The 27,632-nt window shown below is 37.7% G+C and overlaps 2 protein-coding genes across 4 annotated transcripts in view; one reads left to right on the top strand and one right to left on the bottom strand.

The window, feature by feature from the left end:
- Positions 1 to 20,922, bottom strand: part of ZNF346 (zinc finger protein 346) — a 37,484-nt gene extending 16,562 nt beyond the window's left edge. The window contains exons 1-7 of one of the 3 annotated variants that reach the window (XM_051979013.1): positions 20,309 to 20,922; positions 15,716 to 15,819; positions 14,151 to 14,246; positions 12,700 to 12,844; positions 6,327 to 6,551; positions 3,930 to 4,023; positions 1,089 to 2,488 (exon numbers count right to left, since the gene is read on the bottom strand). In XM_051979013.1, the coding sequence (XP_051834973.1) occupies positions 2,383 to 2,488; positions 3,930 to 4,023; positions 6,327 to 6,551; positions 12,700 to 12,844; positions 14,151 to 14,246; positions 15,716 to 15,819; positions 20,309 to 20,366 (828 nt within the window). In that variant the 5' untranslated portion in view covers positions 20,367 to 20,922 and the 3' untranslated portion in view covers positions 1,089 to 2,382. The other 2 variants (XM_051979012.1, XM_051979014.1) reach the window with 2 other exon arrangements.
- An 89-nt stretch (positions 20,923 to 21,011) lies between these two features.
- UIMC1 (ubiquitin interaction motif containing 1) overlaps positions 21,012 to 27,632 on the top strand; it is a 137,705-nt gene continuing 131,084 nt past the window's right edge. Inside the window, exon 1 of the mRNA XM_051979009.1 lies at positions 21,012 to 21,798. The gene's annotated coding sequence lies outside the window, so the exon portion shown is untranslated. The remainder of the gene's footprint in view (positions 21,799 to 27,632) is intronic.

The raw sequence follows: 27,632 nt of genomic DNA, 5'->3' as shown, positions 1-27,632 counted from the left end.
TTTAGCAAAGCATTTAACAAATCTCTTATGCTATTCTTGTGGAAAATGAGAACTACAGTATAATGGATTGATATTAGATGATTGGTCAGATTGAAAGAATGATCATGAGTGGTTCTATGTCATTATTTAACAATGCTTGAGAAGTTATTGGTTTTATGTTGTTCAACACTTTTAAAAATGATTTGATAAAGGTGAAAGATGGCATGTTATAAAATTTGCAGACAAAAAAAATTAGGAAAGATAGTTAACAGATTGGAGTATAATCAGGATTCAGAAAGATCTCATAAGCCAAAACACTAGGATCAATTGAGTAAAATGAATTTTTACAGGGATAAATGTAAAGTCTTACACGAGTTAAAAAAAAAAAATCAAATTAGGGGAAAGAAGTCAAGATAGGGAAAGCATTAACTAGATAGTCCATCTGGCTAAATTCTGTCAGTTTGAGTGAACTTTAAACTCAATATGAGTTAACATTGTGATAAGATAGCCGAAAATTTGGCAATTTTAAGCTATGCTGAGACACAGTGTTTGGGATGCTAGGGAAATGCCATAATCAGATCATACCTGGTACAGTACTTGGTTGTAGGAGTCATGGTTTATGAAGGCTATTGATAAACTAGAGAAGTAAAAAGAGGGAGACCAGAAAGACTTCAAGATGATGTCAAATGACAATCAGGTAAAGAAACTGAGTATGCTTCTGTTTGGAGAAGCCAAAACCTGGGGAGATAAAGTGCCTGTTTTCAAGATATGAAGGGCTATAATGTGGAAGAGTCCTGCTAGCCTGGGAAGTAGAGAAGAACTAGTAACAATGCATGGAAGCTGCAAGAAGACTGATTTCAGTCTGACATAAAGAAAATTTTTCAACAATCAGAATTGTTGAATGAGCTGCCCAAAGTGGCAGTAGGTTCTTCTCCATCAGAGATCTTCAAGCAAAGGCTGTCTGGCCACTTGTCAGGAATATTGTATAGTTGTACTTTTGTTCAGTATGGAGTGGACTAGAAGCTCTCTAAGAATCCTTCCAATTCAGGTTCTATGATTAATTAGTCTCTCTATTTCTGGAAGTGTTGCCAAAGGGACCATTTGCTTACTTGTTTGCATAGGATGGTCTAGGTCAACTTCTTTACCCTCCCTCCTGCTTTCTTCTCTGATCATTTGAAAACAATTCTTTCTAGCCTGGAAGACCTATGGATGAAAAATTACACCAGTTAGTCCCCTGATACCTAAGGGCCGTTTCCTGCAAAGAGCCCTTCCTATACTTCTCCAGAGTTTCCATTTATCACCACTGTATTCTCTTCTGGTAGGAGACTGCAGATCCAAGGGAAGAAGAAAGTCTGAAAGGTCAGGTGAATAAAGACTTTAATGTGGTCTATGTCTGTAAAGCAGATAGGCAATGGACCTTGGGGAAATAGAACTGCTACCAAAGGACTTCCTTTAAATTGTACTCTCAGAGTTACCTTCCAGTGACATATGAATGGGAGCAGCACCAACTGGGAGGGAAAAAACCCCTGTGCTGCCCACACTGAGTATGCCCAGAGTAGCATGACCTCCCTAGTTACCATTTAGATATTGTGAAAAGTGGATTTTGGAGGTTTCCAAAAAAGAAAACATTTCTGGAAATGAAAACATTTCAACATATCAATTAGATTTAAAAGGGACTCCCTCCTGCACAATTGGAAATAACTTGGTCTAAAGTGCCTTTCTTTTGAAGGATAGAGTTGTCTAATATCTTGCTAGAAGTTGTCTTAGGAACATTGAGTTTTTTGTTTTCTACCCCTGCCATGGTTTGGCACTCACATTCCATGGTTTCTCTAGAAGGTGTCCAGGGCACTAGGAAAAAGCCCAAGGAACTGTCTTTCCAAATACAGAGCAATAAATCCTATGCAAGTTTACCCCTATCAGGGAAGACCAAGTAAAACACACTTAGACACAAAAGTTCAAGTGGGAATTAGGGATAACAATTCTGCTAATATCCAACTCTATATTATTACTCCTATCTAAGATAAACCACTCAAGCTTTTCTGTTCTTGAAATCTAAGAGTTCCGCACTATTTGTAGAGGGCAGGGACATAGCTTAGAGGCAGAGGAGTGGCAAGAAGTGACATATAAAGGAAGGACACCACCTGTATGTTTGAGAAACACACAGAACAAGATGTCAATTAACAGATTATGCCAAAAGAGCTTCCTAATAGATACACGAGATAGATCAAAGTTTGCTCCATCATATCTTTCCCAAACTAAGTCATTTCTGTTTTTGTCCTGCACAGTCACTATGAGAGGGAGACATAGGCCACCTCTGACCAGATAAAAGAATCGCTGAGAGTTGACACTAGCTGCTTGTTCTTGGCTGGCACCAGCTTGAAGAGAACAGTATTGCCACTGGCTCTAGGAGTCTTGGCTAAAGTAACTGTAGTCTCCTGAGGACACTGTTTCTTCTCGAACATACTGCTGCTTTGGAAAGCGTCCTAGGATCGGCACAGCTCCTGGTGTACTGTGGGGGAAAGTGAGGAGAGGGAGTAGTAGAGGGAGGAAAGACAAGAGGAAAGGAGACAGATGTGTCAGAATCTCTCCAAAAGCCTGGACACCCAGGGCTTCCCTAACTTGGTTAATATCAGAGCTACTTCCCTGAAATGTGGTCAGTTCAGAATACTATGGGATGTAATGGCAAAAATGCTAGATTTTGGGGCAGCTAGATGGTGTATTAGATAAAGTACCAGCCCTGAAGTCAGAAGGACCCAAGTTCAAATCTGGTCTCAGACACTTAACACTTCCTAGCTATTGCCTCAGGAAAAAAAAAAAAAGCTAAAATTCTGAGTTACAAAGTCAGGGTCTGAATCTAGTTTTGTTACTTATTATGAATGTGAACGTTCTTTGGGCCTTAATTTCTTCATCTGCAAAATAAGGAGGCTGGACTAGTAGATTTTAGGATCTTTCCTGTTCTCAATCTTGTGCTCCTGCTCACCAATCTGATTACTAGCAAGTTATCTGGTAATGTACCTGAAGTGTCGCTAACGATATTGAGCAGAATATCACAAACCAAATAAGCTTTCTTGGAAGAACTTAACCCCCGAAGGCAATTGTACACATCAAAATCAACTGAGCCAAGTCAAAGAGGAAGACTTATTTTCTATTCATTAAAAGTAAACTTTCTGACAGAGGGGTGGTGGGAAGGAAAGAAAATAGATTTTTTTTTTTGTTAATTGAAAAAAATTGAAATAATTTGACAGTGATTCTGAGGATCAACATACTGAGCTAGTTTCAAGTATTGAGAGAGATCAAGGTACAGAGATTACCTTCAGCCAGTCAGCCCTTTCTGGCTCTTAAAACACAGAAGGACTGAATGATGGCAAACCACAGGTACCAAAGTCACTCTCTGCCTTATCACATCCTGGAAACCCTTTGGTGAAAAAGAAATGGTGATTGTTCTTCCATGTACAATTAATCAACGTTCTTCTGGTCTTAAGTTTGTGGGTTTAAAGATGGAGGGGACTTTAGATATGACCTAATTCAATCCTTTAATTTTGCAGATAAGGAAATGAGGGCTTTGAGAAGTGACTTGTGCAATATTACACAGCTAATAAGTAGCAGAACTGGGATTTGAATCTAGGTCCTTGAAATTCAGGGCTCTTTCTGAGTTGTTTATGGTCTTCAGTTATGGGCAAATCCTTCAGTAATTCTCCTTCAAGATGGTGACCCATGTGGAATGGTGCCCCTCTCCACTTTGGAAGGTACTTTGGTGAGTTCTTTCCAAATCATCACAGGGGACTCCCAGATGCTGTCATAATTTTCTGCCAGAATTCTTAAAATAATGAATCAAATGTCTGTTTAGAAGAAGTAGTGGAGCTGGGCATTTGTAGAACATGCCATTTCATGGTCCCTCCCAGTAACCTACTAACAACCCATGCCTATATTAAAAAACAAAGCTCACTTACTGGTTCCTGTGCTTGAAGCCACTGATGTGCGCCTGGTACTGCTCTATGGAATTCAGTATGATTTTGCATGTGTTGCAGGGGTAGCCCCACCCAGCTGAAACAGAGAGCAATGTTAAAGCATATTGTGATTCTATAACTTAGGGCCTTGTGCTGAAATGAGGAAGATAGTTCATAAAAAGTAAGGATCTATTAAATACCTTTGAATATTGAGTACAACAGATAATATCCATATTCCCTTTTAATTTTTAAATCCTCCTTTTTAACCTCACTTTTATTTCCTTCCTCTCCCAGGGGGAGAGAAATACTTAAGCTCTGACTGATGAATAAGGAAGGCAGGACCAAGCCAGATACTAACTTTGTGATAATTTTACAGAAATCATGAGATGTCAGGGATGTTAAGGACTTTAAAGAATGTTTATTCCAATCTATATTTGACAGATAGGACAACTAAATATTAGACTTAAAGTGATCTAATCAATGTTATACAACTTAGAATCTCAAGAAGGACTCAAACGCAAGTCTTTTGATGCTAAGTGCTTTTTCTATTCAAAGGAAAGCCTTCCTTTAAGAATCAGCTTTAGGTTCATAATATACCATTGTAAGTGTCTTAGCTGGTAGTGCCCTTCAATCAAATTAATCTCTAAAAGGGGCTATTCTTCCTGGGCTTATAATAATAGTAATTAACAAAGCTCATTATTTTGACAAACCCAATCAATCTATCTACCCTCAGGCTTGGAGAGAGTCAGCCTCATAGTCAAATTCACTCCAGATTTAGAGTTGTCAGAGGCAGTTAGATGGCACTGTAGATAGAACATTGGCCCTGGTGTCAGAAGGACCTGAGTTGAAATCTAACATTAAACACTTACTAGATGCCAACTGGGTAAGTTACTTAATGCCAACTGCTCCCCTTCCTACCCTCCCCCATCCCCCAGATTTAGGGTGATCTTTGTTGGCATGGTATAAAACAAAGAGCCAATAGACAAGAAGCCAGACAACAAGGAAGTTTAGTTCAGGATTTGCAATGACATACAGAATAACTATAAACTAGTCCTTTTTCTTGGCCAGTTAAATTGAGGGTATTGCATTAGATGATAACGAAAGGTCCTTTCCAGTTTTAACATTTTATATTGTAAAATTTTTTCTACCTCTGACATTGCATGTTCTACATGATAAGGATCCTTTTGATGCTACTGTTCTATACTCTATGGTCTGTTCTAAAAAAGGCTCTTTTGAGTTCTTACATTTCATGTTGTAACGTGTCTTCCTATTCTCAGTCTGTGTTCTAAGGTCCTTTAGACAGTGCATGGTTTTATGAATTGTTAAGCATACCATCCTTATTATTTCACAAGGTCTTCTATAATATTGCCATCTCAGAGTTATGTGGCACTGGGAATTTTTTTTTTACATGGAAAGAACACTGGATTCGGAGTCATGAGACCCCATTTTAAAAATTAATGCCTTCCACTAAAATGTTTTGCCTAAGTTTTATACTTCCTTTGAGACAAAGAATATCATATATCTATTATACATAAACTGCTACCCTCAGATACCAAATTCTCTTAATCCAAGGCCATTACTGATAAGACTAATTTCCAGAAAGAGGGATGTAAGAGATGGACAATATGCTAACTGAATAATATTAAAAAAACCAGGGGAAAACCTCACAATATGTTGTAGAGATATTTTATAGAGATATATGGAAATAAGTTTTTAAAATAATGAGAAGACAGAGAGATGAGTTGAGAGCTGCATTATGAGAAGTAACACAGAAAGCATAACTCTTGGAATTTTAAAATATCACTTGGTGAAGGTATCAAAATCAAGCACTGAATGGGCAAACATTCTCTGAGATTTCTTTAATTCTGGTCCTGCATCTCCTCTGGATATGCTCCAGTTTGCCAATGTCCTTTTTTTCCCCTTAATAGTATTTCATTTTTCCAAAAACATGTAAAGATAGTTTTCATCATTCGTTTTTGTAAGACTTCATGTTCCAAATTTTTTCTTCCTCCCTCTCTTATCTCTCCTCTCTCCAAGAGAGCAAGAGATCTGATAAAACACATGCAATCCTTTTAAACATCTGTCATTAACATCCTTCTTTTTGAAAAATTCCTTATTTATTTGTTTGTTTGTTTTTCATTAACATCCTTCTTAAAGTAAACTGGCTCCTAGAAAAAAATCTGAATAGGATTTAAAGCTGGAAAAAAATTTAGTAATCAATTGGTCTGACTACTCATTTTATAGCTGAGAAAACTGAAGCCAAAATAGGTTAAAGTAACTTGCCCAATAACCCACAGGGAAAGTAACAAAGCTGGGATTCAAATCTAAATCCTATGATGTTTCTATAACTACAATACTGCCCGCTTGTTTGTTCTGGCTTCCAAAATAACATGTCCTTACCTTCTGAAGCTGTAATGGGGGAATCCTTGCTCTTGCCATAATGAGCCATTAGCTTGACTTTGGTCTCTTGTTTTCTGTGCTTTTTGCCAACATAGTGCTGCTTGGCCATGGAGGGATTGTTGAAAGTTGCATGGCAAAGGTTGCAGAACTTGTCAGGATCAGATGTATCACTACTATCTTCACTGAGACCAGGAGTTACAGCATTCTTGTGGAGTTTTGGTAGAACTATCACAAAGAGAACATAAAGAAAGATGTTGAAAAGTCTTGGGGGTTACTAGATTTTACTCTGACTTAGACAAGAGGAAATGATGGAACAACTAATCTGGAAATGTCTCTGCAAAAAGTGTTTCCCCTTGTTGTAGCAGAAGGAAAGGTATAGGAAGCAAAAATGATTAAGTCCCTCATTTTGGATTGGAATATACCAAGTCAGACTTAAAGTGAGTGGTAATTCTTTATTTTTCTGGGAAAAAATAAAACAAAAAACCAAAATCCTTTGATTTCACATTTTTATTATCATTACCTAAATTCTGCCCCTAACTGGGTATCTATTAAAAGGTCTGTCCTGGGCCCCCATCTTCTCTCTATATATTCTTCCCTTAAGTGATTTTATCAGTTCCTATGAATTAAATTATCTCTACATAGATGACGCTTAGATTTAATCCTAGATTTAAGATTCAAACCCTTAGATCTAAGGTTTAGCCCTCATTCTCTCCTAAGCTCCAGAACTGTATTATCAATTATTTCAAAATGGATATCCAAAACACAACCCACTAACTTTCACACCAAATAAGTCTTCCATGCCTCTCTTTTTCTATAGAGTGTACCACCAGCCTTCCAAGTCACCAAGATTCATGACCATTGAGTCAACCTTGATTCTTAATTCCCCCTGGCTCCATGCTCCATATCCAAACATTTGTCAAGTTTTTGTCAACTATTCTTCCATAGCATATTTTACATCCCCTTCTCTCCACTCACATGGCAGCAATCCTAGTTCAAGTCCTTATCACCTCTTAGACCATAGCAACAACTTTTTCATTGGTTTCTTTGTCTACATTCTCTTCCCTCCCCAATTCATACTCCATCAAAGCAATATTCCTAAAGCATAGCTTTGGCTACGACACCTCCCACTGTTCAAGAAACTTCAGTAGCTTCCATTTGTCTCTAGGACCAAATACAATTTCTTTTGCTTGACATTTAAAGCCATTTAGGTATTTTTCCAAGGTACTATTACAGACTTATTAACTATTATCTCCTTCATTTTCTTTACAATCCAGACAAATTGTCCTACCTGCTATCTTGCACACAAAATAATTCATCTGCTCTCTGTTCCTTGGGGTCAGCTCTCTATCTACATGCTTAGAAAATACTGTTTCCTAACACCTGCTTCTTACAGTCTATAATCTTTTTCAAAGTTCAGTTCAATTACTTCTTCTATAAATAATTTGTCTAATATCAAAGAAATAAGATTATCAGCTGAACCTCCAACCCAAATTCTTACACCAATATAAGTGCTGTTTTCATTGCTTTAATACACTCTTTATTGCTTTGGCCTGAATTTTAAATTGACTTGCACTCCTGAAACTGTCCCAGAAGAATGTAAGGATGTAAACTCCTTGAACACAGATACCAGAATCTAATTCTGTTCCTGTATCTCTACCACCTAGAGCAACTCTAGCAGTGCCTGGAATACAGTTGATTTTGAATAAACATTTATGAATTAAGTATCTGACAAATGCCCAAGATTACAATGTAGTGAAATGTGCCTTTATAATACTACTTTCCCTTGAAATCCCATAAAATTGGATATAGAATCTTTTTAAAATATGAAATAAGCAAAATAATGTCATATATCCTCAAAACATCCCAGTTATAGTGTCCAGAGGCTAATTTACACATAAATAGAATCAACATTTATTTGTAATTTACAAAGGAAAGGGAAAGAAATAATCATTTATATGGTGCCTACTATATGCTAGGCACTGTGCTTTTTTAAATAAATATTTCATTTGATTCTCATAATAATGTTGCAGGATAGGTGGTATCATTATCCCCACTTTATAGTTAAGGAAAATAAAGGAGATGTTAAGTAAATTTTCCAGGATCACATAGCCAGTTAAGTATCTGATGTCAGATTTGAACTCAGGTCTTTCTGACTACAGACCCAGCTGCCCTCGGATGCCTCAAAGCACACTCCATCAACTATCTCACTTGAATCTCATAACACTCTGAAATTAAGTACCACATGTATCATTAGCCCCACTAAATAAATGGGAAAATAAAGCTTGAGAGAGGAGTTTAAATTATTTTGTTCAAGATCACATAGCTATTAAATGACAGAGCAAAGATCTGAAACCAGGTTTCCTGAATCCAAAGCAAAGTAAATCAATAATAATAATAGTTGGTACTTTATAATTTATAAAATGCTTCTGATACATCTTTTCAATGGATTCTGAAAACAACCCTATGAGTTAAGAAGTGCAGTTATCATTTCCAATTTTTAGATGAATAAAATAAAGATCTAGAGAATTCAAATGATCTGCCTAATGTAAAGAAACAACTTGTGGGATAAGAAGTAAACTCAGGTCACTTGACTCTAAATTTAATGCTCTTTCTACTAGATGACAATTACTTTCTCTTGTTAAAAGGTTGTCCAGAAATGGGATCTGAACATTGTTTTACTTTCTATATGTTCCTGAAAGAGCTGAGAGTAGAGTCAAGGGCTATGGCTCTTAACTGAACTTTGAGACAGTATATTTGTTGAGTCTAAGCTCAGTTTACTCAGGTGATTAGAACATAGCATTAGTGATAAAATATACATAGGTTTGCTCTCTTTGTGGGGCAGATTCCATTCACTCAATTGATCACAGATTGTCCCTTTCGTCTTGATTAAATATATTGTAAATCAGAGCTATAGATGCTGGCAACATTGTCTGCAAAAAGTATAAACCATACCCACCAAGACTTTTCAGTCAAACCTGTTATTTTTCTTTTCAAAAATAACATTTTTCTATGCATTTTTAACAAGTGGAAAGTGCTTGCTTTATGTAACATTTAATTTAGAAAGACCATGTCCAGAAGGGTAATAGAATTCTAGACTTTCAACTGCCTCTGGGACGTCATGATGATATGGAGGGAATGCTGAGGTCTTGAACAATACATCAAAAGTGTACCTGCTCTGGAAAGTTCTACTAACCTGGAAAGGCTCTGAGTATAGATCTAATACCACAACTGTATTTCTGTTGTCTGAAAACAAATCTAGCTAAGTTTGAAAGGTCTCACTTTTGGACGGATTTTAAGTGAAGACTTTTTTTTGGTTATAAAAAAAATCACAAAAACTATCTACTCAGTTGTAGAGGGCTGTGACCTGTATTGATAAAAGGAGACCCATAATGATGGGAAATGCTGAAAAATGCATTAACTCTTTTGGTTGACATGCCACTCTAATAATTCATCTTGAGCTGGAAGTCAATTACAACTCCTAGGGCTTTTTCACATGTAAATATTTTGTAACTAGGATTCTCCATTCTTTATTTATTTGTACAAGTTCTTTTTTTAACTCAAGTTAAAACTATCTTTCTTGCCCACCTTCATAGCATCTGAAAATTTAATAAGCACATTAATAAGCATATTATCTATTATAATAGAAAAACAAGTAAAACGTTAAAAAAATGGAATGAGTCACTTCAGTCAACAGAGGTGTTCAGAGGATGACCAACTGTCATGTATATTTACAGATGGAATGTATACTTCAAATAGACAATCTTAACTAAGTTTTTTTCCACTCTGGAACTCTGATCCTAAGATTCTATGATCTTGAGCTTCATAGGCCATGATTTGGCACAAGCCAAATTAATCATGAAATAATGAGTATCGAGAACCTAGCTATGCTGGTTGGTCGAAAACAAAATCAAAGTTTCAAATTACTATCAAAAAATTAAATTAAGGACATCAATTAATCATTCCTTCTCATGGATTCAAAGAAGGTACTTAAGATAGGAAGCCTGGCATTAATAGGGTGAATGAAACCCAGCCAGGAATTAATTCCCATTGTGAGAAGTTAAAGGAGTCTATATTCAAACTATGTGGATTGGAAATTAATTTCTAGTAGCTGAAAATACAGCTTGCTAGACAATGAAAGCAGCACTAAAGTTCTCTGCTTTTATAGGCAATATCCCTGTTTTTATAAGGAGAGGCTGCATTTGCAGATAAAAGCTAGTAGGGTATGACCTGCACACTCCAAAAAGAGGAGGATTTTGCTTTCAAGTCTGAACACATAGTGACTGGGGAAGATCAAAGTTATTAGAGAAGATGGAAGTGGAAGAGGCAGGAGGGATTTTCTCAATATGCTCTTAATATACCCATAGAACTTCTGCACTTTCAACATCTCATTCTCATTCCAGATAAAGGATTAGGGCCCTGAAGTTTCTGCAGGGAAAAATCTATCTGGCCTTAGGAAAGATTTTGTGGTCAAGTGCCTTAAAAACATTTGACTTGGTGTTAGGAGACTTGGACTCAAGCTTTGGGATGACTATGGGTAAATCAATTTTCCTCTATTTCCTGATCTAAAAAATGGGAATATCAACAATTACTGTATTACTTACCTCACGCCAAATTATTGTGAAGATTAATGATAAAACATGTAAAGTACTATAAGCATTTCCTCAGATTCAATCAGTTGCCAAATCTTTTCAATAATATCTCTACATTTCTTGAATTTGTCACTTTTTCTCTAATTACTATTACCACTAATTCAGACCAACATCAAGTTACGAGTGAATTACTCTAACAACTTTTCTAAACAATATTCTATCTGCTTCTAGTCTCTTCTTTTTCTGATCAATTTTTCGAAGCTGCTGAAATTATTACTAAGGCGTAGGTCTTAACATGTCATTCACCAGCTCAAAAACCTTTAATGCTTCCCACTGCATAAAGAAAAAGATAATCTTAATAAATAAAGCCCTCAGCAATCTTGTTTCTACCCATTTTTCCAGCTTTATTTCATACAACTCCCCTTTACTAACTGTATATATTCTATTCTTCAAACTTGAACCTTCACCTTCTGCTTTTGGACATTAGCACTGACTGAGAACTCTTCTCCATGCCTGGAATATACAATACTTTTTTTTGACCTCAGATCTGAATCTGGCTACAATCTATCTTGAGAATATTACTTCATATTATTACCCATCATTCACTCTTATCTTCCAAACTATACAACTACTAGCAAATCACCTAAATTTACTACACTGTCTTCTGCTTCTCTAACAGGCTTTCCCAGTGCTCCCAATAAATGTCCTTTTCATTTTCTCCCTCAGAAGCCTTCCCTTTCTTTAAAACTCAGATCAGTTCAGACACCAACTCTTCCAAAAAGCACAGCTTGATTTTGTCGGCTGAAAATGTCTCCTTTTTTACTTTGTACTTCACATTACACTCTATGTTTATCTTTGTAAAGATCACATTCCCCTAGTATAAGCTCCTTGAGGGAAAGGACATTAAAGTTTTACGATTTTTGCATTTCTAGCATGGTTCCTTGTATTAGTACTAAATGTTGGTTGAATTAAATCTGTTCCTGTTTCGGCTATTTAGCTTTCTAGTTAATCTTCCCAAATCTAATAAACCTCATCTATCCCTTTCACTGCAAACTGAATAATCTGCCTATAAAATGCTTTGCATAACATCATTCTGTTACTCAAAAATCTTAAGTGGCTCCTCTGCCTTTATCAAATAAAGCATAAATTATTGAACCTAGAATTCAAGGTGTATATATATATATATATATATGCATATATATATATATATATATATATATGGTGTGGCTCCAATCTACAAAAGTAAGAAAACCTGCCTTATTTAACACTTTGAACTTTCACTTATTCTTCATTCTATCTTTATCTTACTCTCCTGAGTTTGTCTTTGTTCATGACAACCCCCAAACTTAGAAGAGACTTCCCTCTTCTTTTCTTCACCTTAAACCACTGAAATTTTTCCCTTTAAAGCTTAACTCAGATGTTTCATGCTATGATATTTTTTCTGACTCTCCTGGTAAAAGGAAACTCTCCTTTGCACTTATCTCACTCTCCCATTGAAGCAGAGGTATTTGTCCTTATTTCATGCTCTGGCCTAAATGTCCTTCTCTATTAGGTTGTAAACTCTGTGAGAGCAAGGTCTTTGCTATTTCTATCTTTAAATCCCCAGTACTGGATCAGCCCTTGTTTACAACAGGTGCTTACTTATCTGCTGAATGAACAATTTGATTGAGTAGAGCTGCCCTTGCTTCATGATTATTTTTAAGCCATTCCCCACAAGATTTCATTCTGATCATCAGCCCCATCCCATCCTCAGGCATGAAGACGGTGCAGAGAAAGAGCAGTACCTTCCGCCTGGGAGTTACTCTGCTTCAACTTCATGTTCTTGGCATGGGTCTTCCCCAGGTAGTGAGACTGGGCCACGATGGGGGAAGAAAAGGTCATGTTGCAGATGGCACAGCACCGATCCCTGTCATCGCTATGGCTGCTCTCCTGCTCAGGAGGGAGAACGGTGCCTTTTACTGGCTATTATGGGGACCAGGCTACAAAACAAGACAGTTCCACCCCACCTTCTATCTATAGGGCCCTGGCCTTATCTTTTTTAATCCTGGCTTAAGTGTTCAAAGAAGGCAATTTTAAGGTAGGCAGAAGAACAAATGGCTCAGTAATAATGCTCCCTCTTATATGTACAATAATTGATAACTTTTCAAAGTGCTCATTTGAGTCTCACAACAGCCCTGTAAGTGAGGCAAAGCAAGGATGAAGGGGTAATAGGACTCTGAGCTAGAAGGAACCTCAAAAAACGTTTAGGACAACTCCCTCATTTTATAGAAGAAGAATTAGGCAATTGAGGCTCAGAGAGGTTTAGTGACTTGTCCAAGGTCATAAAGGCAATGAGCAGCAAATTTGTGATTTCAATCCAGGTCCTCTGACTCCAAATCCAGTCTTTTTTTTTTTTTAATGATAGTCCCTCATGTATATAAGAATCAAAGAGGAAACAGAACCATGCAGCCTCTCAGCAACTTCAGGCCTTAAAGCCTTACCTATGATCTTTACCCTCCTGATTCAGACAGAAGCCCCAGGCCCACAGTTAAATGGCTAGGGAAGAGAGAAGACAGACTTCTGGATTTGGAGAGAGATGAATGGAGTTTTCCAGAATGGGGAGCAGAGTATAAAAGTCCTTCTGAAAAGTCAAGAATTACATTAACAGAGAGAGCAATAGTTGAGGTGGTTTGAATTATAAGAATAGCCATTGTTCGTGATGTTACTGTGGTTTCCATCGACAGAATTTAAAATGGAAAGGGACCTTGGGTGTCATCTAGTCCAACTCCTTCAATGTACAAATGAAGAAACTCAGGGCTAGATGCATCAAATGACTTGCCCAGGGTCACACAGGTAGCAAATGATAGGGCAATCATATATTATACCTAAGTAGATCGTAATCATAACAGTTCCATAGAAGTACCTTGTCACAACTATTACAAACTCAGAATTTACTCCTTTTTAAATTGAAATGAAGACCATAAACCTGGGCTTCCAATGTATCTCCTCATTCCTTGTATTGGGACACTTGAGAAATGAAGTGTTCTGACAAGAGGAAACATGTTTTCAGATTGCTATTCTGATCATTTGTTACCTGGGTGCCTTCCCACAATCTCTGAGGAATACTGGTGTCATATTACTGAGAAAGCAGATGAGTCCTCATCAAATTAGTTCCCTTCCCTGTTGGAACTTACTCCAGAAGGGGAATATTTTGTTTTGATAGGTATACCTTACTGTGAAGGCCTGCTATTATTACCTGTTCTTCATCTAGCTTCAATTTTTTTCCATCATTAAACTCCTCCTCTTTGTGAATAGATGTGTATCTCCTCACTTTATTTGCATGTTTCTTGCTCTGTAAAGAACCCAAGAGAAAGAAAATTAAAAATATTCTCTTTATCCAAATGTCAGGATAGTGCCTGACTAACACATTTATTTATCTAGAACATCTCTCCAAGAACCTCAAACTAAAACGTTCTTATACTAGAAATACAATAATAATTCTTATATAAAAAAACCCCCAAAATGTGTACAATTCATTCTCATAATAACTATTAATTGAGGGAACAGATATAATATAGAGAAAATCAGGCACCTGAAAGTTGTCACCTAAGATCATACTGCAAAAGCAATGTGAACATGAGATTGCTTTCTGTACTGGTCTGAGTTCTATCTAAGGTAAAAAGAACCATCCTATTAGATTATTTGTATTTCTATATCTGTTAAACAGAATGAAAAGACATCAGAGTTGGAAGAGATTTTAGAGATCACTTAGCCTATTCTCCAATTTTACAGATGGAAGACAGACAAATTTTGGGAGGGGAAGTCACTTGTCCTGGAAATTACATTCATCTCTAGCTATGCAGGGACTTGACCTAGTTTTTTGACAGCTATTATAGAGGTTTTCCCACTACTCCAGGCTGTCTCTCTTCCTTAAAAGGGAAGAGGGATAGATGTGAAAGCATATATCTAAATATCTAAATGTGATCATTTGATATCTTCCTGGTTAACTTGAAAGTGGTGCTGAGATGAGAAGACTGGACAATGTGCTACGTCCAGAGGTGGAGGATGGAGAAGGGAGGGGAAAACCCTAAAATTCAGTTTAGGAAAATTTCATTTTCATTTGGGATATTCCCTTCAGAAGGAATGGAGATACATACAGAAGGGACCATTTGTATAAGCCTGGGAAAACTTTAGCATAAGACAGTTTTGCAAAATGAGGGCCATCTAGCCTAGAACAAAGTGATTTATCTTTTAGATATTTCCAACTTATCTGCCCTTGAATTTTTAATATATGATCTCCTTTACCTTATCAAGAAATCCTAGATATATCAACTCTTGTGACACTAGAAGGGAAGCAATAAAAATAGATATTGGAACCAAGGTACCCTGAAATAGCAGAATAACAGATAAACAGAATTCTTGCATGGCAGACTCTGAACTCAGCCAAGAAAGCTCAGGGGCCAGGAAAGTCCAAGAGACTTGGAGTTTTGGCTTGGGATTCAATAAAAGAGTAAAAGGCAAAAGGGCTTGGGGCCACAGGCAAGCTTTCCCTGCTCTGCTCAAAGAGGAAAAATCAGTATACCTGGGAATATAACTTAAAGTCAATGATGCCCAAGACTCATGGTTGAATTATTGCATCATCTCTGGATGTACAAAGATTAGATCCAAAAAAGCTAACAGGGAATGTCACCTTTCAAACTGGATAAGATGAAAAAAAGCTAGAAATGGAAATCAGGTCTTCCTCCTACTTCACTTCTGAACAACTTGTAAATGGGTCTATGGAGTAACTCAAGGTTCTCTTAAATGGAAACTTCATGATACCTGGTAATGGGCGAGTTTCTGGGACTCTGAAATGAGTACTGCATTGCACACTTTACATTGGACATCTGTGAACAGATGGTTGTTCTCTCGAATCATTCGATCTACTGTGGAGGAAAAGAAAAGTCCTATTAATTGTCTCATACCCATCCCACAAAGTCATAATATGACACTGTCCCCTTCACAATTGATCAGTATAACCTCTCTACTGACAATAGAAAAGAAGCAAAAACAGTCTCATGATATTCTGGATTTCCTTACAAAGGCAGGCAGGATATCAAATTGGGAAACCAGAGGCCTGAATTAATTTTTACAATTCTGTCAAAGATGTTAAGAATTCTTTGATATACATTTTCCATTTTACCATTTACCATTTTTATACAGGATTGTATAGTTGTTCCTGAAAACTACAAATAATAAATCACATTGCTTTCGTAGTTAACCTCAAACTTTACAAAAAGCATTCCTGACACTTCCCTCTCCTTAGTTGGGAGATGAGGAAGCACAGCTGGGGGATATTGTCTACTCTTTTCCAATGCATTAGCTGTATCATTTGATTTTGCTTGTTTTTCTTTGCCATAAGATAAAATTCTATGGTAGGGTGGGATTTAGAAATGTTTTCTGTAAAAACAAGGAATCAATAAAACTTTAAAAAACAGCTTCCACAAGTAGGAAAAAAATTTGCATTTTACATTAGAAAACTGAAGTTCAGAGAGAATAAGTGATCTGTCCAGTCACACTACCATTGAATGTTTTTAATTTGATTTGAAAAGAATTGTTAAGAAGTTGCATAGCCAAGTAAGGTCCACTGGCTCTGGCCTATTTCCCTTGTCTCTGGGAAACATATGCACTTGAAGGTATATACAAAGCAAATATGGAATAAAAATAATGTAATTAAATGCAATGTATTCAGGGAGGAAGGCCACTAACAATTGGGGGGAAAAAATCAGGAAAACTTTTATGTACAAGGTGATGCCTGACCCAGAGTTGGAGATAAGGAAAGTTAGCACTGTACAAAGGCACAAAGATGGGGATGAAATGTCGAGTATGAGGAACTTCAGAACAGCACCATCAACTATCCATGCAAAGTCAAAAACTTATAGTCCTCTGATTTCTCTTTCTTCTTCATATTCATCAGTAGCCAAGTCCTGGTGTTACCACCTTCACAACGCCTGAATCAATTTCTTTATTTCTGCTGTCCCCATCATGGTCTAGATTTTCTTCATTTTTCTCAAACTACTGAAAAAGCATCACATTCCCCAAGTTAAAAAATACTTACTTCAAAGACTATCTAGTCTAAATTGTATCTTAACAAAAAGAATCTCCACTAATTCCATAAGTGGTTATTATGCAATAACCACGATAGCAGATTCCATTTTTGGAGAATGTGATGGTTAAGAATGTTTTCCTCAAATAAACTCAAATTTGTCTTGAAGTTTTCACTCATTGCTCCTAGTTCTTGACCCCAGATCAAACTAAGTAAATTTAATTTATTTTCCATGTAATAGCCCCCCAGATTCTTGAAGACATTATGTTTCCTCTCTCTTCTCCAAGACAGACTGTTCCTACTTCTTTAACCAATCCCCCTATGATATGATTACAGGCCCTTTACCATCCTGGTTGCCCTTATATGGGTCCTCTTGAGCTTTCCAGTGTTTTTTAAAATGTGGCACTGGATGTGGTCACAGCAGGGTAGAGTACAGCAGGACTACCATTTCCCAATTCTTGCATGTCAAAATATTGTAGATTAAAATTATTTTAGCTTCCTAAGATACCATAGCACATGGTGACTCAGAGAGCTTATTGTGTACTCTAAATCCCCAGATCTTTTTTGGATAAACTGCTGCCTAGCCATCCTTCTTATTTTATATTTATGAGAATGACTTTTTGTTACCCATGTGTAAGACTTTACATTCATCTTATTAAATTTCATCTTGTTCTTCTAACAAGCCATAGAAATTGAGACTTCCCATAAAGAAAGGTAGCTGGGAAGTGGGAGGAACAGGAGGAATGGGGGAGGAGGAGGAAGGAGTGAAGCACTAAGCTGTAAAGTCACCAACTGGTCCTACAGTTTCCTCTCTGGTTTTGCCATTGTCTAGTTTGTGACCTTGATTTATTTTCTTTCTTCATAATGAAAAGAACTGCAATGCCTATTTCATAGGGTTGTTGCCAGGATCAAATAATGTAATATACATAAAGCGTAAGGTCAGGGAGTAGACTTATGTATATAAACTATGAAGCCTTGTAGAAAGGATAGCTATTATTATTGATATACATCAAAGCAAATTTTCTTATATCACACTACTGCCCATCTCTAATCTATCCTATTAACTGCTATCAGAGCCATTTTCAAAAGCACAGTTCTTCCCATTCAGAACTCTTCAATGTCTTTTCTTTACAGAAGGATCAAGACCAAAAAGTTCTATTATTTAATAACGATGATCTGCCTGTAATTTGTATCTAGTCTTATGTCACATTGCACTCCCTTCTCTAAGTATCTCACACTGAAGCCAAGTACTAATGGCTATTTCCTTTGTTTCATCAACCTAGAATGCACTGTCTTTTATCTTGTGGACATGAAAGTGAACTGCAAACCATATATATATATATACCCTATATGTATTCAATATACAATCTGTTATAATAATTTATTGCCCTTGATAAATTCTATTAAATTCCTATCCATACTTCAAAGCCCAGATTACAAACCTTCTCTAAGAAACTCCTGCTATTTCATTGTCTTCAAAATATGAGAACTCACAAAGTACTTAGTTAGAATCCCTTTATGACCTTACACAGTCTGACTTATGTAACTAATTACTAGCCTATCTTATTAGCCTTTCTAGACTGAACTCTCATACCCTAGTATTAAAGGGTCCACAGCCTAGAAAAGGAAAGGTAGAAAGATGTAGAAAAGGGAATCAAGATGCCCATTCAAAGTACTGATACAAGGAAGATATGATAGAATAGAGGAAGGTAAGAAAGTTCAGATTTCCATAAAACAGGATGGGGATGAGAGATGATATATTAATCCTAGGAACTGAAAAAGGGCAGAACTGCTAGGGTGTAAGACTGATCTAATAATTTGAGGTGGAAGAATTAACATTTACAGGAAACTTGTTTAAGTGCCTGGTAGATCTAGGTAAAGGTTGGAGCTGGTTTCAGCAGGGTAAGCTATGAGGAAAGAAATGGTAGTTGTGGAAATGGGGACTCTTAGAAGACAATTATGCCATAGAGAGAAAACAGAAGAGCCTGGATGTGGGGATTCAGTGGAAAGCAAGGACATGAATGAGGAAGTAATGTGATGTTTAGGTGAGTCTAGAAAAGTCTAAGAAGTAAGGTTAGAAGACGGGGAAGAAGGCTGGGCTAAGGCATCTCCTAAGATCAGAGAAGTCAGGGTTTGATATCTCCAGGTGCAGCTGTTGTTGAGTCAAGACAGCAAGGTCTGGGAACAGAAGGTATCCATGAATATGAATTTGTCTGGGCAGTAGAGAGTATTCAATAACCAGGTGTAACTGATGGTACATCAAGACAGCAAAGTTTGGGATCAGGGAAAGTTGATGCTGGGCAGTAAGGAGGAGGCTTGCAGAGGTATGGCCTCCAGATGAAGCTGGGGACCAATAGGGGCAGTTAGGATGGGAAGGCAGGAGTGAAGCCATCCAGGTGAGTTGTGCGGATCGAAGATGAACAGGTGAGACATGGGCTCATGGGGAATGGGGGCTGTTCACCCGCACACTTCAGAACAGTCCGATGTCCAGGTGAAGCTGGAGGCCAATCAATCCAGTTAGGATGGAGATTGGGGTAGGGCGGGGATAAACCATATAAATGAAGTTGGATTGCAGGTTCAGTGGCCCGGCCTGCCTTCCCCTCCCCGCGGGGTATGATGTCCAAGTGACCTAAGGGCCTATCAAGGCAGTTAGGATGGGGGGGGGGAGGGGGAGACGGGAAGAAGCCATCTAAGTGAAGCCGGAGATGAGGCTCACTGGCTACCATCCCCTCTCCTTCCCTCCGCGCGAGAATTATGAGGTCCAGGTGAGGCTGGGGGGAGGGTCAGTGGGGATAGAGGGTATACCGTGAGGCGTGAGCTCCTGGAACAAGAGGGCGCAAGCACGCGCGCGGAATATGATGTCCAGGTGAGGCTGGGGCCACTCAGGGCAGTTGGGATGGGGCAAGGGTGAAGCCATCCAGGTGAGGCTGGATTGAGGTTGTGCGGAACAGGAGTGGACCCCTGAGGGAGTTTGATGTCTAGGTGGAGGTTAGGGCAGTCCAATAATTAAGGTTAGGTGAGAGGGCAGGGGGTCCGGGAAAGGCTGGGGTCAGTCCTTGGAAGGCCAAGCTCAGTGGGATCGGGATTCGAAAGATGGGTGCAGTTAACGGTGAGTCAAGACACTAAGGCTTGGGCAAAGGGGAAGGCATCCAGGTGAGGCTGGAGATGGGGCTCAGAGGGGATGGAGGGTGTCCAGGTGAGGCTGGGGGCGGGCCTGTCTCCCCGGGCAGCCCCAACTTCCCTCCCCAGGAGGGGGCGGAATGAATGGGCCCCGGGGAACACAGTAAACAAAGCGCCTCCATCGGCCTCAAGCCCGCCCCGAGACTCACCCGCCTCCTTCCCCACGGGGCCCGCCGCGTCACCGTTGTTGCCGGACACGTCCGCCATCTTCCCCGAAGACCCTGCTGAGCGCAGCCAGAACCGGCTTCAGCCCCTGTCCCGAGACCCAAATCCCAGCTCGGGCCGTGGATCTCGCGAGAACAAGGGCCGCGTTATTTTTATTATTTTTTTCCTCCTCTCCCCGCCACCAAGGCTGCTGCAACCGCGAGATCTCAGGCGGCAGCCAAAGCCTTATCTCGCGAGATGTGCGGGCGACAGGGTGTGATGGCCCCTGGTCCTTGGAACACCTGAGTTTTTCGAAGGGTTTAACAGATTCTGCGACATATATTGAAACTGTGTGTCCGAGAACTACCAGATCTTAAAAGCCTGCGGGACCTGCAGAAACCAGCTGGTTCAACCGCTACAACATACAATTGGGAATTGGGTGGCGGTGGTGGAGACTTGATTAAGGTCGCACCCAAAGGAAATTCCCAAGAAATAGCTCAGGGCCGTGGTGACCCCGGAGGCTACGTTTCTCCACCCTACCTGTCTAGGTTTCCTCCCCCTACAACTAAAAAGAGTGACTAGGTACCTGCTGTGTGCAAGGACCCCGTAATAGGTGACTAGAGGACAAACATTGAATAAGTTTTGTTTGTTTGTTTTTTTTTTTTTTTGTTTTTGTTTTTTAAAACACATTCTATTCCGTTCGGGAAGATGGCTCTTGTAACTAGATGCAATGCAAAGTGGGGTATTGCAAACCTAAGAAAATTCAGTGGGAAACACTGCTGGGTAGGTAAACTAAGAGGTTTGCTATCCCCCACTGAAAACTACATCTTGCTGTTGCTGCTACTGCTCTTTTTTTTTTTTTTTTTTAATTAACTTTTTATTGACAGAGCCCATGCCAGGGTAATTTTTTACAGCATTATCCTTTGCACTCACTTCTGTTCCGACTTTTCCCCTCCCTCCTTCCACCCCCTCCCCTAGATGGCAAGCAGTCCTTTACATGTTAAATATATCACGCTACTGCTCTTTTTAAATTTAGTCTGTACAACTCTCACTTGTTGATTAGAATGATTGGGTGTGGGTCGTGGAGCTCACCAAGAGGGAATTTTCGCTGACTCCAGCCCTGAAACTGCCCTAATGAGGATATTCCACGATCATGATACGAACTTTATCAACAAATGGCTGAAGAATTTCTTCTGGAAGACAAAAAGAAAACAATCATTCCAGTTTCAAAAAAAAAAAAAAAAGTCCATTCCCACTTAAATTCTATGCGAACTACCCTGGCAATAAGGACCGGTAACTTCTCTTCTATGGTAAGTGACTGAAACTGGAGAGATCTGAAGCTAGCTACATTTCAAGAACAGACTAAGATCTGGAGACATCTGAGATACCAGCTTCCCAAATGTAAAAGCAACCACATTACAAACTAGAACAGAAGTACTTTCTGCCCCCATTTCAGTACCTTTAAGCAGTGTGAAAATTCTCTAGCTTTTCAAAGGTAAGTGCATAGTTTTGTCATATTATTATTTTCCTAAACTTGTATTGATAGTTTTTTAATTAAATTTTATTTTTTAATCAGCAAGAATATAGTAATCCCTGCCCTCTCTTCAGTTCCTCACTGAGAACGAAAGAAAAGGAAAACTCATATAATTTACCAATTTTTTTTTTTTTTTTTGGCTTATCTCCAGAAAGAAAGGTCTCAATTGGCACTCTGAGCTATCACTTCCCTATCTTGAAGTGGACAGCATTTTTAATCGCGAGTCATCTGGAATTGTGGTTGATTATTTTGCTGATTGGAGTTCTAAGTCTTTGAGAATTGTCTTTAAAACATTATAGTAGTTTAAATTGTTCTCCTCGTTCTGCTCATTTCACTTTGCAGCAGTTCATATAAGTATTTCCAGGTTTTTCTGAAATCATTTTCATCATTTCTTACAGTAGAGTATCATTTCATTGTATTTTTATGCTGTACCTTGTCCAGTAATCTACAGTTGATAGACATTTTTTCAGTTTTCAGTTCTTTTTCATTGAAAAAATGCTATATGTATATTTTTGTCCATTAGAGTTTAGGCTTAAATCTTTTAATTTTCCTTCCTTTTTTTGTCCCTCTCTCCCTTCTTTCGTGGTTTCCTTCCTAAGTGAACTATATCACTAGACCTTACTGTACCTATATTCTTTCTTCTCTCCTTTAACTAAGTCAGATAAGTGAAATATAACTTTTCCTTCTTCTCTTTTTCCTTCTTGTTGTATAGACTTCTGCTTTTGGATCCCAGTGATATTAGCAGAGCTACTTTCCCCAATCACATGATGAAATGTACTTTTCTTTCCCTCCCTTTCTATTTTTTAAGGTTTTCAGGTTCTTTATATTTCCTTTAATGAAGATGATAGGGTCTGAGAGAACTCATTTCCACATAAATACACATACACAGTTTCTTTAGTTTTTTTTTTTTTTTTTTAAATCACGTTTTCCTTTTTAAATTTTCCTTGACTAATGTTTTCATAGTTTCTGTATAGCTCTGGTTTTCTCATTAGAAATGCTTGGAAGTTGTCATGTATATTATTTTTTTTTTCTTGTAGGATTTTGCTAAATTTTGATTGGCAAGTTATTCTTGGTTATAAATATAAATCTTGTCTTTTGGAAAGACAATACATGTTGTATTTTTCGAGCTCTCTGCTTCTTTATATTGGTAGCTTCTAAATTATGTATTCTGACATCCTGGTACTTAAATTCTTTCTGTCTGCTTGCAGGTTTTTTTTTTTTTTTTTCTTTCTTTCTTTCTTTGATCTGAAATCTCTGGATTTTGGTTATAATGTTCCTGGGAGTTTTCAATTACGGCTTAATATTTATTTTAATTTCTTTTCTTTTTTTTTTCTTTCTGTTTCTGAGTTTGGAGGGTGTTTTTTTTTTTTTTTTTTTCCTATAGTTTTTAGGAGATATGCTGGACCCTGTTCCTGGGTCTTAGACAAGTTTATGAAAATTACTAATATAAGCAGTTTCTAAAACCACTAAAATAAGTGTTTAGACTTGCTGAATCCACAGAAGGAGCATTGCATTGTAAATTGTTCCTTGAAGCCAGGTAACTAAGTAGCTATTTAACAGTCCTTGTAGTTAGGATAGTTTGCTGTCTGAAAGATTGTTTTTAGCAGCCTTAGTATTTCTAACGTGATATCCAGGTGAGGCAGTGGCCAATCGGGGCAATTAGGATGGGGATGGGGCAGATTGAAGCCATCCAGGGTACAGGTAAGGTTAGTTGCATTTCTTACATGACTTAGCCAAAATTGTGTTATAAAAACTTCCCCCCCCCCCCCCCCGACCCTAAATGCTAATTAGTTACTCATGCTATTTGGCCCATCTACTTTGTCTAAAGCTTTAAGGAGAATTGGGTTTCGCTCCAACTCAAAACCAAAAGCCCACTTGCAGTAGCTTCTAAGTCCAATTTTCCTCAAAATCTCTCCTTAATTTGTGATCCAACTCTGTTTTTATTATGAGATATGTTTTCTTTTCTTTCCCCCAGTCTTTTGACATTGTTTTAATCTCATCTTGGACAAGGTTTTGTAGCTCTTATGCCAACTTATTTTTTTAAATTGCTTTCTTTCCCAATGTATTCATCTAACTTTTCATTCATAAACATTTTTTAAAATTACACCCAAACTACCTGCCATCTAGGGGAGGGGGTGGAGGGAAGGAAGGGAAAAGTTGAAATAGAAATTTTTGCAAGGATCAATGTTGAAAAATTACTCATGTATATGTTTTGTATATAAAAAACTATAAAAAAAATTACACCCAAACTTTTGTTTTTTGAACATGTGTCCAAACTGTTTGGAACACAAGGTTTTTGCAAAAGTGAATGTTGAACTCTATCTTTGCATGTATTTGGAAAAATAATATACAATTAAAATAAAAATTTAATTTAATTAAAAAAAAAAGTAAAGATGAACAGATTCTTTTCAGAAAAGCCTGGAAGGACTTACATGAACTGATGCTAAATGAAGTGAACAGAACCAAGAAAACATCATATGTGGTAACAAGAAGATTATGTGATCAACTATGATGGACTTGGCCCTTCCCAGCAATGCAGTGATTCAAGACCATTTCAATGTCTTAGGCTGCAAAATGCCATCTGCATCCAGAGAAAACTATGGAGACTGAATGGGGAGCAAAGCATAGTATTTTCACCTTTTTTGTTTTTATGATTTCCGTCTCTCCCCTTTCCCTCCTCCCCCCCATCTGTTTTTTTTTTTTTTCCTCCCAACATATGGAAATATGTTTAAAAGGATTGTACATCTTTAACCTATATCAGATTGCTTGCTCTTTTGGGGAAGAAGGTGGTAAAGGAGAAAATTTGGAACACAATCTTACAGAAATGAATGTTGAAAACTCTTATTTGGAAAAGCAATATACTATTGAGGAGAAAAAAAAAATCCACGATGACACTTAAAATACAAATCCAGGAGGAAAGAACCACATTGTCTACATGATTCTTTGTGGATGTGTTTGGCACTTTCCATCAATCACTTCATTGAGAAACTGCTCATTTCTTACAGAATAATTCAGCCATTCTATTTCCAATTCCTTGTCACCACAAAGTCTATTCACTTTGTACAAGTTTTTCTGAAATCTACCTGTTCATTTCTTATTGCACAATAGTATTCCATTACATTTATATACCACAGTTTCTTCAGTTATTCCCCAATTGATAGGCATCCTCTCATTTTCCAATATTTTGCCATAGCAAAAAGGACTGTTATAAATATTTTGCACATGTAATCTTTTTGCATGGGCTTACATACCGTTACCTGTGGGTGCTCTGCTCAAAGGATTGTAAACTTTTTTTGTTTGCTGAAACCTTCCAAGATGTCTTGAGCTTTATTGGGCTGGATTTCTTAAACCCTTTGTCTTAAATTCAAATCATCTGGTTCTGATTAGTTATATTAGGTCCCAGACCAAGCCCCTACTGGTTATTGTTTGCCCCTGATTGATTCAGAGAGAAAGTAAATAGCCATTGCTTCTATTTTGGCAGGAAAAACTGAGGTTTTTTTTTTTCCCCCCTCTGATTGATTTTTTTCTTTTTCTTTTTTTAACTAGGTAAAAGAGGCCATTCTTTGCATCATTTCTTACCTATCCTTAATCACTGATTGGGCATTGCCCAAGTCAAACAGATCTTAAAGATTTTAGCTTAAAAAAAGCCATTGCATTCAGACCTATCTCCAGGCATCCTGCTCTCTATCTTGTCACTGGATCTAGATAACTCTGGAGCAGAAAGTGAGGCTGATGACTTTGCACAGCCTTCCCTCACTTAAATCCAAGTCACTTCATCACCACTCTGAAGACATGGCCTCCTTCTAGAATGGACAATGGTTCCTTTCCATGACCAAATATAAAATCTTTCACATTTAAGACCTTTATAATCTGACGTGTTTTCTTATACCTCTTATACCTTATATATTTCTTATACCTCTTATACCTTACACTTTGATTCATAGGCATTGGCTACCTTACTATTCCTCACACAATGTTCCATTTTCCTACTGTGAGCATTTTACCAGATATCTCTCATGCTTCAAGTCTTAGTAAAAGTCCCACTTTTTAGAACAAGCGTTCTTGAGTCTTTAACCTTAGTGCTTTCTCTTTTAAGGTTATGTTGAATTTATTCTGTGTATATGTGAATTCAGATATTGGTGAATAATAGGTAAAAAAAAAAAAAGCTCTCGGCTTCTAGGGCATAAATCTTTCAAAAATATTTGTCTATTCTGAAGAAACCTTTTCTTTTGTGAATATATCAAACTTAAGATATAGTTGCTAATTTTATCAAAATTATAATTTAGGGGCATGATATAAACATAGCTTAATGTTACACAGCAGATACCTGAGTTGTCACAAAAAGTACAATGTGAGGGATGTGGAATTGGAACATATGGACCTGGGCATCAGACAAAACCTCCTGAAGGAGGTGGCATTTAAAGAATGGATAATCGGCAGACAAGAGGAAACCACTGAGAATTTTTGAGCAAAAGAATGACATTTGCCCCTAAGGAAGATTAATTTGATAAGAATATAAAGAACAGGTTGGAGCTTTGCTACACTTGTTAACTTGGTTAACTCAGACTCCTAATTTTGATCTTGGGGGGAAAAAAAGTAATCATTAGGATAAATTTTCTTTGAAGCAAATGGATATGCAAATTTGGAATCTCAAAAATATATATATATCTTATGTAAGATATATATATGTGTTGTGTGTGTGTGTGTGTATATATATATATATACACACACACACACACACACACACACACACACACACACACATATATATAAAATCTCTGTTGTTGTCTCTGTGACTTTTTCCCCCTGAGACAATTGGGGTTAAGTAACTTGCCCAGGATCACACAGCTAGGAAGTATTAAGTGTCAAGATTTGAACTCCAGTCCTTCTGATTTCAGGGCTGGTGCTCTGTCCACTAGGCCATCAGGTGCCCCTTCCCCTCCCCCCCAGCCTTGTGAAGTGAAGGTTACCTTGGATTCTTGAAAGTTGTCCCCCTTAGATTGCAAAAATTTCTAGAGTCTGTGAAAGGTTACTGAGTCCAGAGGTTCAGTGATCCTACTAATTAAATGTAGTGATGCTTATCAGGAGTTGCTCTGGTGATAAACATAAGATAAAACATAAAATGCAAAATGGTATTCAGCTTCTTTCTATTTACTTATTGATAGTGACGGGCTGAAAGATGCAGAGTTAAGAATTTTTAGTCTACAAAATCAACTGTTGAATTGTTCATATTCTAAATGAAAGGATGAATGAACGAGGGGAAACATTTATTGGGCACTGATTATGTGCAGATTCCTGTACCAACTGCTGGATATAGAAATAATCCCTAGTTCAATAGGAAATATGTCTAAAAGACATATCTACAAGTCAAATATAAAGGCTTTTGTAGTCCTTTGGGTGCACTGATTAAAGCATATGATATTGCATTTTCTTTAACATTATTTCTAAGCCATATCAGTTTCTAATATTGAACCATTTGTCTGTAAAAGACTTTGGGAATAAGAATTTTCTTTTTAAATCTTTAGTAGCAATGACTATGAGGGAGAAAGGGTTTATATGATGCTTAAAAAGTTATGGGTCATGGGTTATAGGTCATGGATCCTTAAAGATTGATTTTCTGGCAGTGGCTGCAGAGCATATGTTGGATGTAGGTAGGGCCAATGACCCCGGAGGAGGTCTGGCTGAGGAAGTTTGGGTGAGTTCTGACCTGTTTCCTTCTAAATCTGAGGGGAAAATAGTGGCAGTGAAGTGACTCATTAGCCCATATTGGGTCCAGTCCAGTTTCTCATTTACAC

This window comes from Antechinus flavipes, chromosome 2 (genome assembly GCF_016432865.1).
Source record: "Antechinus flavipes isolate AdamAnt ecotype Samford, QLD, Australia chromosome 2, AdamAnt_v2, whole genome shotgun sequence".
NCBI lineage: Eukaryota > Metazoa > Chordata > Mammalia > Dasyuromorphia > Dasyuridae > Antechinus > Antechinus flavipes.
This window is presented reverse-complemented; position numbering and strand designations above follow the sequence as displayed.